The sequence below is a fragment of the Drosophila arizonae genome, chromosome 2, assembly GCF_054131065.1.
Source record: "Drosophila arizonae isolate 15081-1271.41 chromosome 2, UAZ_ARI_1.0, whole genome shotgun sequence".
Taxonomy (NCBI): Eukaryota; Metazoa; Arthropoda; class Insecta; order Diptera; family Drosophilidae; genus Drosophila; species Drosophila arizonae.
This window is the reverse complement of record NC_142922.1, coordinates 19,148,541-19,163,085: the sequence shown is the minus strand read 5'-3', so window position 1 is coordinate 19,163,085 and position 14,545 is coordinate 19,148,541. Positions and strand designations below refer to the sequence as shown.

The following is a 14,545-nucleotide window of genomic DNA, read 5'->3' as shown; positions in this document are numbered from 1 at the left end:
TAAACTGGAACGTAAATTTCTTCTATTATTAAATGTAGCTGCGTTTCGTCCCATTCTGCTGGCCACTCCTGCCCCAAATCGCTTGTCACAATACGAATACGCCGCGACGGTCAGTATAGACCGAACAGGACACGAAGCAAGGACTTCGCTGCAGCAGCAACAGTAGCAGCGGCAGCAGCAGCCGCCGGAGCTAAACAAAATCAGCAACAATTGCTGTTGTCTGTTTCAGTTGCCCGCTGTGCGCGGACTTGTTTAGTCCTGTCTTATGCTTGTCTTGTCTCTTTGTAAGTTGACACGCGTCAACAGACCGAGCTCGCGTTTCGCATGCGTTTTAAAACGCGCCGACCTCTTGCAGTGCGTGTTTTGCCGCTCAATTGAACTGTCGCCCGGCAGGGTTCCTTGCTTTTACTTTTTTTCCGGCGTCTATCGCATTGACACCATCTTGAAATGTGCGTTTTGACTTGGTCAAAAGCATTAAGTGGCCGCAGGCAACAAAATAAAATAAAAATAAATATAAAGCGAGGAGAATAGAAGAAAAACCTAGAATATAATAAGCCAAAGAAAAGTAAAACGAGGGGCAGAGCACACACACACTCACTCACACTCAAATAAAGGAAAATCTTACGTTTTTACGACACTTTCCACACCAAATGCTGTTCAATTGTGATGATTGCGATAATGAGGCATACGTTTGGGCCGAGTGTCGACCTTTTGCGGAAATTATGATCTGTCTATATGGGGAGCCCTGGCCTTGTGCCTATTGATAAGGCGGCAAACATTTCTTTACTTATTTTTCTTTAACTGAATTTCATCAAGCGAACCAAGTGCACAAAAACAGTATAAATTCAGACTCGATAAAGAGCATACCATATTATACAAAATAAATAGCTTTTCTAGTTTTTATGAAGTTTTATAATTTATTCAGCTACTGCTCTTAAATTCAGCTATATATTTATTTCCGTTTTCTATTTGAACTTCTCTCACATGCTCGAAATATTTTTATGTTCTTGACAAGTCTCAATCTGTTTGGTGAGGCCATTAACATTTTTTTCATCTCCTAAGCGCTGTGTCTGTATCGTCAACATTTTAACTGCCTGTTGACATATTTTTATTTGATGATATATGTTGTCCTTTATGTTTAAGTATCCCTATACGCCCTCGCCTTTGCTTCTATTTTTCTCTTTTTTTTTTTTTTTTTTTTTTTTGTGCAAGCGCAGAGAAAGTAAATTGATATAAAATGTTGGCATTGGAGAATCTAATAATTCCAATCGGATTAAAAAGTGCCTGCAGCTTAGTAAATATATTTAATTTTCAGACAGATTAGATATGTTAAGCTTCAATTAAAACATAACAAAGAACACAGTCTCTTTAAGGATAAGATTACGAGGTCAGCGAAATAGACAGCTCCTGAAATAGACCAGCTACTACTGCTTGCTAATATAAAACTAATTAAACCACTTCAAGTGTTAAATATTGAAGACCCAGCGTAATATTTACAGGCAACATCTATGCAAATTTAAATTAGCTCAATGAAGTGGCAAAAACTGCGGTGAAAGACGCGCGAGTCCTAAGAGTGTGAGCTATGGCAAAATTACTTCGCATCGTACAAAATATGAACTCCGCCCAGGCTGAGCCAAAACAATGCCAGTCATATAATTAACCAGCAAAAATAAAGAATTAATAGTAATAAAAAAATAAATAAATAAATAAACAGGAAGAAACCCACCGTATTTAAATAATAAATAATAGTTTTCAAAATGGTTTATGGACGGAGCATAGCTGTTGGCATTGGCTTTATGACAATTGTTTTGCTCCTATCGGGTCTTGTCTTCTACCTAAGTTTGGGTAAGTAAAAATGACTGCAATGCATGAAAACAAAGTTCGGCTATATAATAGGTAACGGATATATTATAGGAAAAGTCCGCTGGCTATAATTTAGTTAGATTCGAAATTATTAATTACTTTATATATAATATAAAATATGTGAAAGAAAATAAATCTCGATTAGCTTCTATTGATTCCTTAATTTAATTTGTGTAGCTCAATATAAATACTAAATTAACAAATCATGTTAGTTTGACTCATTTTGTTACATCACAATAATGTTTGGAATTGCCTCTTGGGTCAACATTTTAGACTTTAATGACATGCTCTTGTAAAATGCTTTCTTCTCTAATTTTAATCAATGAAAAATAAGCATACTGTAAAAAGTTTTAAATGGAATGCTTTTTGCCCTAAACTTTATAAACTATCTATTGATTTCTATTCTATTTTGACATAAACCTAAATCAAATGACAGAAATGCGGCTCAGCTCTCGCATGTAGCACATAAATTGAAGCGCTATAAAGTATTCAAAAGTAATTTGTAAACTTATAGGATATAAAAAAAAAAAAATAAATAAAAAAAAAATCCTTTCATAAAAAGCAACCAAAAAACGCAAATACAATCTTTGCCAGCGAGCAAAACCAATTTTCACATTTATTTTACAAGCGTCTGCTGCCTGTTTCTGGGCTGTATTTTGTTTTATGTGAATAAACATTTTCACAATATCCACATTTTCACAATTTTTGCATCGTGTTGGCAGATTTTCGTATTTTCGTATGGCCACAGTCAATTTGCCTATTGATTTGCCATAGCGAGAGACGAAACGTTTGATGAATGTCATATTTTGGCTTAACGTGGCGTCTGTGTACTTTATTAGGGACCATTATCAGGGATATACGAATTATTATATTAAATCAGCAGATCCCTCTGACGGGCTGCTGCGAGTTAAGCCCGAGTCAGACAAATAGCCAAATGCCGCCTAGATTTGTATTTATGCGCTCTAGCTGCTGGCGTAAAGTGAAAATGAAATGAAAAGTGTTTGCAACTAATGCATAGCGCGTGCCTAGCACACACACACACACACGCACACAGACACATACATATATGGGATCAGGTTCAAGGATATAACAGCTGTTATGCTCAGCGAAATCTATCCACAGTGACGCAATTTGATTTGATTGTTGTGCAAAAAGTTGTCATTAATTAAATGAGAATCTCCCCAATGATTGAGCAGATTCGACAGAAAAGGGCACAACAGGAATAAAAGGATATGCATAGGAAACTTGCACAAACTATTAAGTTAATTTATTGAAAGCAAAATTAATGAGTGAAACTATGTGCATAAAATCTACAGCCAAAGAAAGTAGAAAATCGCCATTTGTTAATTTGCCGTCACATATTTTAAACATATCATAAGTTAGCTATAGTTCAGATATTTTAATAGATTTTATAAAAAATAATTTAAATTTTAACTATGAATTAACTCCTACAACAATTTCCATATTCAAGAATTATAATTTGTATGTATGTTTCAGCTTGAAATGAATTTGAAATATATATATAGAACAAGCTTAATCTATCCAAATATATTTGGTTAGAATACGATTTTTAGAAATTTTTTAAATACATATAAGAATTGTAGGTTTTTAGTGTACCATTTCTAACTTTATATCGCCATTATTTCGCATACTAAATTTTCAATACATAAAATAATTTTGAATTCCAATTCCCAATGGTTATTAAGGCAACAAATTCACTATAATTAAATTTGATTGCACGGCACAAACTTCCACTAGGTACTCAGCGAGCTCATCAAATTGCTGATGACTTTTGTTAGTCATTCACTAAAAAGGGCAGACAGAGCATAAATATGTTAAAGTGCCGCTGAAATGGCCAATTCTGATGACAAATAAGTGTGAAGGCAAAGAGTCTAAGCAAATGCTAATTAATACACTAACTTTAGCACTGCAGTACATGAAATTTTAATGCAGGCAAGAAGAGAACAAAGCTGCGAGCAAAATATAAGTAAAAGCAATCAAAAGTTTTTTGTACATTAATTTTAATTGATTTGTTGTTTTATGTGACTTTTGTGAACTCCGAAAGCAATTCTTTAGAGATGAGTGAATGTGGACAAAACAAGTTCCGCATCCAGTTGTGAGATTAGTCATTTGTGTGGCCAACGTGACGTATGAGTAATACAAGAATATGAAGCGCCCTACAGATGAAATGCAAGACTCAATACGTGTCGATTCAGGTCAATCTACTTCTCCAATATTGTGCTGGGCGTTATTAATTATTTTTCTCCTTATTTGTGTTTTTGTTATCAAGGACCTTGCCCCACGGGCAGCTTTGCGTGCAACAATGGCATACAGTGCGTGCCGCAGCGTCAAATGTGCGACAAGCATCTCGATTGTGCGGATGGGAGCGATGAGAATCCGGTCGAGTGCGGCAATCTGTACGGCAGCAAGGAGCTTGCTGATAAAATTGTACGTAATGCTATTGAAAAGAAGAAGCAGCAACAGCAGCAGCAGCAGCAGCTGCTGCAAATACAGCAGCAACAGCGCCCAGCCATAGTTGGCACCAACTCCAGCGCCTGGGATTTGTCATCGCTGGCGGGCAGCAGAAATCAAAGCCTTGTCATACCCTGCGGTACGTAGTCGACTGAATACAGCTAAATCCGCTTAAAGTTCATTCAGCCAGAAAGGAAAATCTAGAATGAGCTTATGTATGCTAAAGTAACTTAATATGCTGCAATCAGCTTTATTAAGAATTCAATTTAAACGTAATGCTGTTTAATCAAATTTCTTTTATTAACACTTGTTTTAGCTATTAAAATGATTTTTAATTAATGTTTTACTGTCTATAATTCGTTGACACTTTTCATTAAATATAAAAGCAAATCCATTAAATATTGTATATGAGTTGACAGCTTGAGCTTGAGCTTTAAATTAAATATTATTTCAAATTAAATATAGTTATTGTTTAAAGATTTGCTTATTGTTTTTTATAAGACAGATGGCAAAAAAAAAAAAATATCAAATATAAAATATTGTAAAATACATTTATTTTTTGTGTTACGAATTTCAGCACATATTATATTTATAGTTATTATTTCAGCTAGAAAAAGGTTTTATATTTTAGCTTTTATTAATGCTCTTGTTGTTGTTATTATTATTATTTTAATTATTATTATTATGTTTTAAATACAAATTATTATTATTATTGTATTTCGTATCATAAATTATTCCCATAAATACTTCAAACTTGTTCATTGTTGTTAGTCAGGTATTATTAATATGTTTGTATCATTTTATTAGATTGTAATTATTTGCAATATTTAAATTGTATGAATTTATAAATATTCTGTTATCATTTCATTTTTTAATGTAAATTTATAATTTTCCAAATATTTAATTCTGCCTCAATAAAGTTTTCTACTTTCTTTGGTGCTTTTAAATTAAGGGACAGTCGAGATTCTCATACCCGTATTATATGCATTCCCACAGCAATCACAACATATCCACGTGTCTGCCAATGCGGCGGTGGCACAATGCTCTACTGTGGCAAGTCTGCCAAGCTGCGTCGCTTTCCGCGCATCAGCGACGAGGTGACGAATTTGTTCATCATACGCAACAATTTGACACTGAAAGAGAATCTGTTTGCCAACTTGACGCGCCTGCAGAAACTGTAAGTGAGCTGAGCAGCCTGATCTGGGTAAATACTATATACAGAGGTGATATCTATCCGCAGCACACTCAAGTACAACAACATATCACGTCTGCCAGCGGGCTGCTTTGGCGGTCTGCCGCATCTGGAACGCCTCGAGGTGGGCCATAATAATTTTAGCCGATTGCCACAAGGCATATTCAAGGATTTGCCGTCGCTGCAGTGGCTCTTCCTAGTTAACAATCAATTGCGCTATTTTCCCATGGAGCAGCTGGCCGCCATGCAGAAGCTGGAGTGGCTTGTCCTGAGCCACAATCGCCTGACCCTGCGCAACGTTCAGCTGAGCAAAAGCCCCAAGCTGGTCGAAATGTAAGTAAAAAGTTGGTGCTGGGACTGGGAATGGGAATGGAACTGCGACTTAATGTTTCAGCTATTTGTTAGATTAAAAAAAAGAATGGCATTGGGTATGCCGGCCAGTGCCACGCCCACAAGGTTTTATGCTCTCACACACTCGCGTTCGGTTGATGTATTCAAGCGTGAAATGCTTTACAGTGTCTGCGCCACAGTCTGTGTCAGAACTTTTTGGCTGAGGCGATGGCGGGGTCTGGGGGCCATCAAGTGCAGTTGGGCATGTGCTGGGCTCCTCCATAGAGTGGATTGGGCAATGGGTGTAACAGTTATGTGCCCTTACGATGTGCCATGGATGGCCATAATAACAATTTGCAGCGAGCCAAACATTTCACATTTAAAGTTGTCCGAGAAAAAATTTGTAAAGAAATTGAAGCTGAAGCGTATGTATTATACATATGTATCATGTTTATCAATAAGTGCGCTAATAGCCAACATAAATTGTTCGTAGACAATTGTACGCATCACTTTACAAAGCCTTTAAACACCATAAAACGAGCCCAATTTATAGCTTTGGTCAAAAAGCCAGGCTTAACTAACCAAATAGCCTTAATATATCATTTGGTCAGGGGAGCGTAAAAAGATACAATCAGACCTTGGCTTAGATACAGCTAGCAACACTTAAATAATACCACTAGAGATATACAGTTAGCATTGCTCTTGAATCCAAATAAACTAACAGAGGTTTTTTAGCATTAATAAAAGCGTTTACTTAGAGATTTACAAAGTGTTTGAATAAAGAAGCAACTGCAACAATGCTTGAAGAACTGTGCATATTTAACGCATGTTGCTATGTATATATATATATATATTAAATAGATGTCAGATTAATATATTTTATATACATTTATTTAACAGCTAAAAAAATAATATAATTATTGCAATTTATTTTGAAAACTATTTAAACTGTTCTTATGCTCCTACCCCTCTTTCGTTTCAATTAATTTCCCCTCTTATTTTAATTGATATTACTTTCCTGATTTTCTTGCAGCTTCTTGGATCACAATCGCATCGCGTACATTGGCGCGAAAACGTTTGCGCAATTGGATAATTTGGAGCTGCTGTAAGTGAAAGGGAATACCCCAATGCGTTTATGCGCCAAGGCCGCACTGTACTTTAAGGCGGCCTCATTACATTGTTCGTTTGTTTTGGTTACTTTTTTCGGTTTAATGTTTAAAATGTTGCTTGCCCTGAACTCTTCACATAAAGTGTCGAAAACTCTATTGAAATATGTTGTACTTAGGTTTTATGGTGCGTATGCGTAATTTTTACTCATGACTGCATTTTGCTTTCATTTCGTTTTCGGCTGCGCTATTAACGGCGCTGCTACAAGATTTATATGGGTTACATTTGCCTGGCAAGGCCCAGCAGCCTCACCCGCCTCAGCCCCACCCCCTGCTACTCCAGTCCCTATCCCTATTCCCTAGCCCTAATAGTCAGCAGAATTGAATCAGCAGAGACGTTCAAGCAAATTACGCATACGCATAGTTGACGAAGTAGATATTTGGTATATGTTATTGAATTTGACACCTCAGACGCTTGAATTTATGTGCCAATAAGCATAAATTTCATTTTCAATTGTTTAAACAGAGCATATGCCCAAAAGTGAATATTTAAGCATAAGTCGAGTCATGCAAATTGTGTGACTATGAGTGTGTGTGTGTTTGTGTGTGTGTGTGCGTGTGTGTGTGTGTGCATGTGTGTGGGTGGATGCGTTTGTGTTTCACTCATATCTCTAGCTGGGCGACAATTTGAAAACATTTATCAGGCGTTTTCGTCGGCGCGTCGACTACACATAATCATTAATTTATGCATCAATAGCTGACAATATAAGTCAATGGGTCGTCTGGGCACCCGGCGCGTTGGTAAGTGAAAATAAATCAGCATCACAAATTGCCGCACGTAAATAAATGTGTGTTTGAGTAACTCTAACCGTGCCAGCCCACACCACATGCGCCCGTCCGCTCACTGCAATACCCGAAACTGGCTTAAGCTGACGCACGCTGCGTATACGCAATATTTGTGGCGGCTCATCACTGAAGGCCTGAAAATGATTTGAAAAATAACCTAGACAAATTATAGCAGCGACAATTTGAGCGTATATTTAAGTGAGTGATAGAGTGATAGATGTATGTAGATAAATTATATATTTACAATAAAATAAGCTAGCTAACTGGCTAGGCTACATCAACTGAGCTTAGCTTACTGTAAATATATTTCATTTAAGGAGTTTACTTTTAGAATTTACAGAACAACATACATTTTTATAGATATCTTGAGCTATGTAGATATTTGATAGACAAGTTTTTTGACACTTCAGTTTCCACAGCTAGTATTTCAAGTATACCTAAAATCATTTCTCTCATTAACTTAAATTATTAATACTGCTTAACTCTTAACCAACTCATATATTCCACAGGGATCTGCAGTATAACCTCATTACACACATACACTCGGAAGCCTTCGCCAATCTGAAAGCAATTCTAGATATGTGAGTATGAGCAATTATTAATAAATATGTACATTAAAAAAAGGAAGGCTATTCCCAAGCATGTACCACAGCTTTAATTAGCATTTAAACATAAATTTATCGCTTTGGGCAGGTTAATGTGGAATGAGTTGCATACATACAAAAAACGAGAAAAAAAGAACATAAATTGAGGAGATAAAAAAACTTACAAAGGAGCATGAAAATTGTTTTTTTTTTTTTTTCCTAATCCTTCAGATGGCAAATATTGAGTCAGTTTGATTTTATTTATTTGGGCAATTCATGCCTTCTTGTAATCGTTAATAGATCTATTTATAGTCATACCTATGACCGCATCGATCACTCGTTCCCTTTGGCATTTTATGATGCCAGCCACGCCTTCTAATTTGACTACTCATTGCATAAACCAAGTCGAGGCTTTATGGCCAACTCGTATAAAAGTTATATATGTGTTTCTGTGTGGCACAATCTATAAGCCAAAATGTTGCAGTGGCCCATAAAAATGTTAATAGCTGTGACGAGAATTCAGGCTCTGAAGCAAACACCACATGGCGTATGCTTAACAGTGCGAACTTAGCATAGATTCCAAATATATAAATAAATATACAAATTTCATAAATCACTTTCTCATTTCCATAGAGATTTCTCACCTCATCAGCTAAATTCATTAAGATTTTTGAAGCGTACTTTAATATAGAGGACCTCGATTGCTGAAAACTTTATTATTTATTTATCTCTACTCTTTGGAAAATTAAAAAATATATACATATATGTAGGATTGGGTCAAAATCAATTTTCTTTTAGCATATTAATAGAGCTATATACATATATACTTTTATATATTTATTGTACACATAAAATGAAGTATTTATTTCATATACACAATGTAAAATTATGTAAATCTTAAGAGACTTTTACACACGCATTTTTTTTTATCTTTATGTCGCCAGCTAAGTCAATGAGCTGCTCCATTTATGGGTTGAAATCAGTTTGAATTTTAGCTTTACAGCTTTAGCTATCGCATTTACTAATACAATGCATTACTTCCAAATATATATATGTATACTTATTGTCAAACATAAATATATCAATAGCATATTTAATAAATGTGGTAGATCTAGGCAAGTCTGTGGGTTTAATAAATTTACCAACTCAACTAACATATACATCAGCATCAGCATATCAATGCCAAGACACACACGCACACACACACACACATACACGAAGTGTCTGTTGTCACTTGACCAAAAATGTATAGATTTTGGCGAATGTATCTATGGCTTTTGTATCTTGGGACGGCAAATAAACCAACTGTATTATGGCCAAATAAAAATGCAAATAAATTTGTATTTTATGCGAAAACAATTTCAACAGAGCAGCAAAGCGTCTGATGTGAACATGAAGAGCATGAACTATATGAGCTTCAAGTCCTGCCCCAAGTCCTGGCCCTGTCCTTGCGCTTCAGATTCTGTGTGCTGTGCTGTGCTGTGCTGCCATAATGAAGGAGTTTATTGAAATTGGCGCTGTGTGCGGCCATTATTATCCCTAAAGTCAGTGTTGGCGGTGAGTGAAATCCTTTGCTCGCCTGTTGATGTGGCCACGCCCCCAAGGGCGTGTGCCTGTCTGTGTCTGTTTATTTGCATGCATATGATGCGCCTGCAAGCGTGCTGTGAATTTTTGAACAGTTGCTCGGCGTCAAGTTCATAAAACAAATGCGATTTTTTATGGCACAGCGTTTTGTATCTGGCAGATACATGTGTTAGTGTCTGTATCAGTATCTGCGTGCGTCTTTCTCTAAATGCTGCTCACATTTGTGCTGACTTCTTGTTTCCTGTCCAGCTGGACATAAAAAATCGCTGCACTAATTTGATTTTCGCCATTTCCCAGAAAATTCGCACAAGCAGCTCATTTCTGTCCAAGCTGCCTTGCTCCTAACAATTGTGTGCGTGTACAGGGTGCCCTTTCTGATCGTCCCTTGTATACTTAAGCGCAATGACGTTAATTGCGGCCAACATGATTGTAATGCCCAAGCAAACAATAAAATCTCGCAAAGCAGCACTGCAGCTCGAAGGGATTCGCAGCCGTACGTGCCATTTCCACTGATTGGCCTAATACCTTCATTTGAACTCCAGCAAATGCCAGAAAAGGGTCCACAACCCCAGACGGTTATTATTAATTGTATTTCATTCGATTCAAATGACGCACAGCTTAGCTATCATACTAATCAAAAGGTATTTAGCATTTGAATATAAATAATGCTATGTTAGGTAAGTTTTTTTTTTTTTTTTTTTTTTTTTTTTTTTTTTTTTTTATACAATAGATACAAATATTTAAATTATTAAATATTTTAAGTTGATGTAATACATGTGTATAATTATATATTATATTTTTGTAAAATCATAAAATATAAAAATATAATTTTGTATTTATGCTCGCATTTAGTTTAAGTTGCATTTGAATCAAATATATTTAATTTATGTAAATAAGAATTTTTACATTTATTATGATAGGAATACCAATCACATTTGTATATAAAAAAAATCATCCCCAAAATAGACGTTTTTGTTATTATTTTAATAACTATCTTATAATATATAAAAAATTAATCTGTTTGAATACTATTCTAAAAATTAAATTAATTCTAAGAAAAGTCTTAGAAGTTTTTATAAAAATATAATTTTATAAAGCATAAAGCTTTAAAGAAATTGAATATCCAAAATGTTATAAATAATAATGAAAATAATTAAAAAATATTAATTTCCGCTATAAAAGATGCAGGAATATTAAAACTTGATCTAGCATCAAGTTCATGAAAAATATTAAACCTAAAATTTATAAATATTCTACTATATTCTGCAGCAGTCTTTAAAATCGTGTTCATGACATTCATTGCCCTTCTCAGTAAAGTAGAGTATTGGACGAATCGTTTGCCGCTTGACTTAAATGTTAAGCCGCAATTCGTGTTCTGCCGTTGCAGTAATACAACTATGCGCATCTATTTGACATGTTGAAAGTTGGACATTGACCGACCAGCTGTGCCTGTGCGTGTGTATATGTGTGTGAATGGGTGTGTGTCTGTGTGTAGTGGGTGGGTGTAAGTGCGCGTGTGGGCACTCTATTGACGCATTATGTTGCCTACTTTCGTGCGCAGGCAACCGCAGAGCGACAAACACACACACGGGTGTGTTTCAGTTCATGCGTGAGTGTGTGTGTATGTGTGTGCGTGTGCCTGTGCCTGTGCAACAGCAAAAGGCATTACTTGAGCTACTTATTTGTTGGTCAAATAGGACTAGGGCATACTTATGCTTTAACAACTTGTTGGCCCCTCTTGCGAAATATGTTAATTGCCGTCTGCAATTGCCGAAAGGCCCACAACAGCTGTCCCCAAAAAAACGTTTTGTTGTCAGTTATTAAGTAGCACATTTAATGCTCGGACAACCAAGACACAAAGCCTGGCATTAAATGTCGCACAATTTACATAAAATTGCTCGACAGGCATCCATCGAGATGGCTGAGTCGGGCAAGGGCGGCAGCATTATCAAAAAGCAATTTATGCTACAAGTAAAACATTTACTTTATGGTTAAGCTAGTGCCAACAGCATCGTATGCCACTCCCTCCAGCTGCCTCCTCCAGCGTGCAATGCAACTTTATAGCTGGCCAGCAATTACTGGCTAAAGGGAGTTGCTCGCGCTGAGACTGGGCAATCGGGGATTGGATATAGCATTGTCTATGTGCGGCAAGCTATAAAAACAAAGTGTTTTTAGTTGACGCCGGCATTGATTGACCAGACAAGTGCAGCGAATGGGGCTAAATAGCATCAGCATCAGCTGCTGCACTTCACAGTCGCAGGGGGCGAGTGGGGAGCGGGGGAGAGCTCGAAAAAGCTACAGCTGGAGCCAGCAAGGATGTCGACAACGTCTGCTGGCTGTCATGAATGATGCGCTTTTCCTGTGACTGAGCAACAGGCCCCAAACCCAAAGATAAACTATAGCTGTGTGCAGTAATTTATAGCACACATAGAGATAGAGATAGACAGCGAGTGAGTGAGTGAGAGAGGGAGAGCGTGTGGGAATCACAGCTATTAAATAAGAATTTTCGTTATTATGTCGTACTTTTGTTATTTTCGTGTCGTTTATTTCTTTGCGACTTTAAAAGTTAGCTGTAAAAAGGAAAGAAAACGTTCTTATAAAGATCTACCGCTCCACCTTATATAATATTACTAAATGCACGTATGTAAGCCGGCAGTTGAAAGCGTCATCAAATGTGGTCCTCTGTTTACTTTTATCAGCTTAAAATATTTGTGCGTGTGTGCCTATTATTTGGCTTATGCGGCGTATACGCAATATTATTCCACTTTGTCCATGAGACGCACCATTTCATGCATTCGTCTGTTTCTCTGTTTTACAGCCGCCTCATTGGCAATCCCATTAAGGAATTATCTGGCGAAACATTTATGCACAACACACACCTGGAGGCACTGTAAGTAAAGTGAAATGCTGTGGGCTATACTCGGGGAGCAGACACACGCCATTTGGGGTTAAGAATTAGCTTGGATTTATGTTGTGCATATGATATAAGTAGAGCCTTGAGTATTTATCAGGGAATTGAAACGCTGCCTTGGAATTTAAGCAGCTTGCTATTTGAGCAGTTTTTTATATGAATAAAAATATATACTTTTTGAATATTAAATACTAAAGCTGAAATAAAACTAAAATAAAAATTTATAATATTTTTCAGAAAAATAATAAATCTAAATATAATATTTTAAAATAGCATATTTCATTCCCTTAAATCTATTTTTCTCCCCCATTTTCTTGCTCAAACAGCTCCCTGGCTCACATGCCGTTGCACATTGATCGGAATTTGATTGATGCGCTGAACGTTTCCTTTTTGAATCTGACCGGCATCGAGTTCGAGCGGATTGACTTTGATGCACTCAACAGGATGCCTAATCTGAAGTACATAGTGTTTGATCGCTTCTACTATTGCTCCATGACGCCGCATGTGCTGATGTGTAAGCCCAAAACGGATGGCGTCAGTTCGTTCAAGGATCTGCTAAGCAAGCCCTTGCTGCGCCACTCCACCTGGTTCATGGCAACGCTCTCCATAGCGGGCAACCTGATGGTGCTCTATGGTCGATTCATCTACCGCGATGAGAATGTGGCGGTGACCATGGTCATCAGGAATCTAGCGCTAGCAGATATGCTCATGGGCTTCTATCTGCTCATACTGGGAGTGCAGGATTATCGCTACAGAGATGAATATCATATGTATGTGACCGGCTCTTCTTTATGTATATAAATTATTGTTTGGAAATCTCTTTTTAGGGTGGCTCGCGATTGGCTGAAGTCGTGGCAGTGCAAGGCAATCGGAACTCTGGCTGTTAGCTCCTCAGAGGTATCCATGCTCATCTTGGCCTTCATGTCGCTGGAACGCTTCCTGCTCATAGCGGATCCTTTTCGCGGCCATCGCGCTATCAGTGTGCGTATCATTTACTTCTCGCTGCTGTGCATTTGGGTTACTGGTGTGGGTCTGGCTGTGACGCCCCTTGTCATCTGGTACTCCAGCAGTCAGTTCTACGGCACTCACTCTGGCACCTGCTTTCCACTCTTCATACACGAAGCATATCCACTGGGCTGGCAGTACTCGGCGTTTGTCTTTCTCGGCGTCAATTTGCTGCTCCTGCTGATGATTGCATTACTGTATACGGCGCTCTTGATCTCCATTTGGCGTACGCGCAGTGCCACTCCCCTTTCACTGCTGGACTGTGAATTTGCGGTGCGTTTCTTTTTCATTGTGCTAACCGATGTGCTGTGCTGGGCACCGATTATAGCGATGAAGATCTGGGTGTTCTTCAAGTACAACATCTCCGATGATATCTACGCTTGGCTCGTCGTCTTCATATTGCCCCTCAATTCGGCTGTCAATCCGCTGCTCTATACCTTCACGACACCCAAGTATCGTAATCAAATCCTGTTGCGCGGCTGGAAGAAGATAACGTCACGCAAGCGAACGGAGGCGGGGCATGGTAACGTGGCCAACACAACCACGGGCACTGCGACGGGCTCCTCCCAGAATCCAGATGAATATACAACAACCACAGGCATTAAGTCAATGCCGTTGGCTCTGACGCTGAGCCACTGAATGGCCAATATTT

The 14,545-nt window shown here is 37.6% G+C and overlaps 1 protein-coding gene across 2 annotated transcripts; it reads left to right on the top strand.

Annotated features, from left to right (window-relative positions):
- The first annotated feature begins 25 nt into the window (after window positions 1–25).
- Lgr3 (Leucine-rich repeat-containing G protein-coupled receptor 3) lies at window positions 26–14,545 on the top strand. Of its 2 annotated transcripts, none has more exons than XM_089462318.1 (10): window positions 26–284; window positions 1,500–1,845; window positions 4,154–4,474; window positions 5,332–5,512; window positions 5,576–5,860; window positions 6,891–6,962; window positions 8,319–8,390; window positions 12,796–12,867; window positions 13,215–13,658; window positions 13,716–14,545. In XM_089462318.1, the coding sequence occupies exons 2-10, from the start codon at window positions 1,758–1,760 to the stop codon at window positions 14,530–14,532; spliced, it is 2,352 nt and encodes a 783-aa protein (XP_089318444.1). In that variant the 5' UTR covers window positions 26–284; window positions 1,500–1,757; the 3' UTR covers window positions 14,533–14,545. The 2 variants fall into 2 exon arrangements, with proteins under 2 accessions (XP_089318444.1, XP_089318443.1); XM_089462317.1 differs by having other exon boundaries at window positions 26–449.

What these genes read in the sequence shown, in the direction of transcription:
- Lgr3 (XM_089462318.1), top strand. Translation starts at nt 1,758, where the DNA reads ATGGTTTATGGACGGAGCATAGCTGTTGGCATTGGCTTTATGACAATT. An exon ending in AAGCCTTGTCATACCCTGCG is followed by an intron (nt 4,475 to 5,331) that starts GTACGTAGTCGA and finishes GCATTCCCACAG; the next exon opens with CAATCACAACATATCCACGT. An exon ending in TTGACGCGCCTGCAGAAACT is followed by an intron (nt 5,513 to 5,575) that starts GTAAGTGAGCTG and finishes ATCTATCCGCAG; the next exon opens with CACACTCAAGTACAACAACA.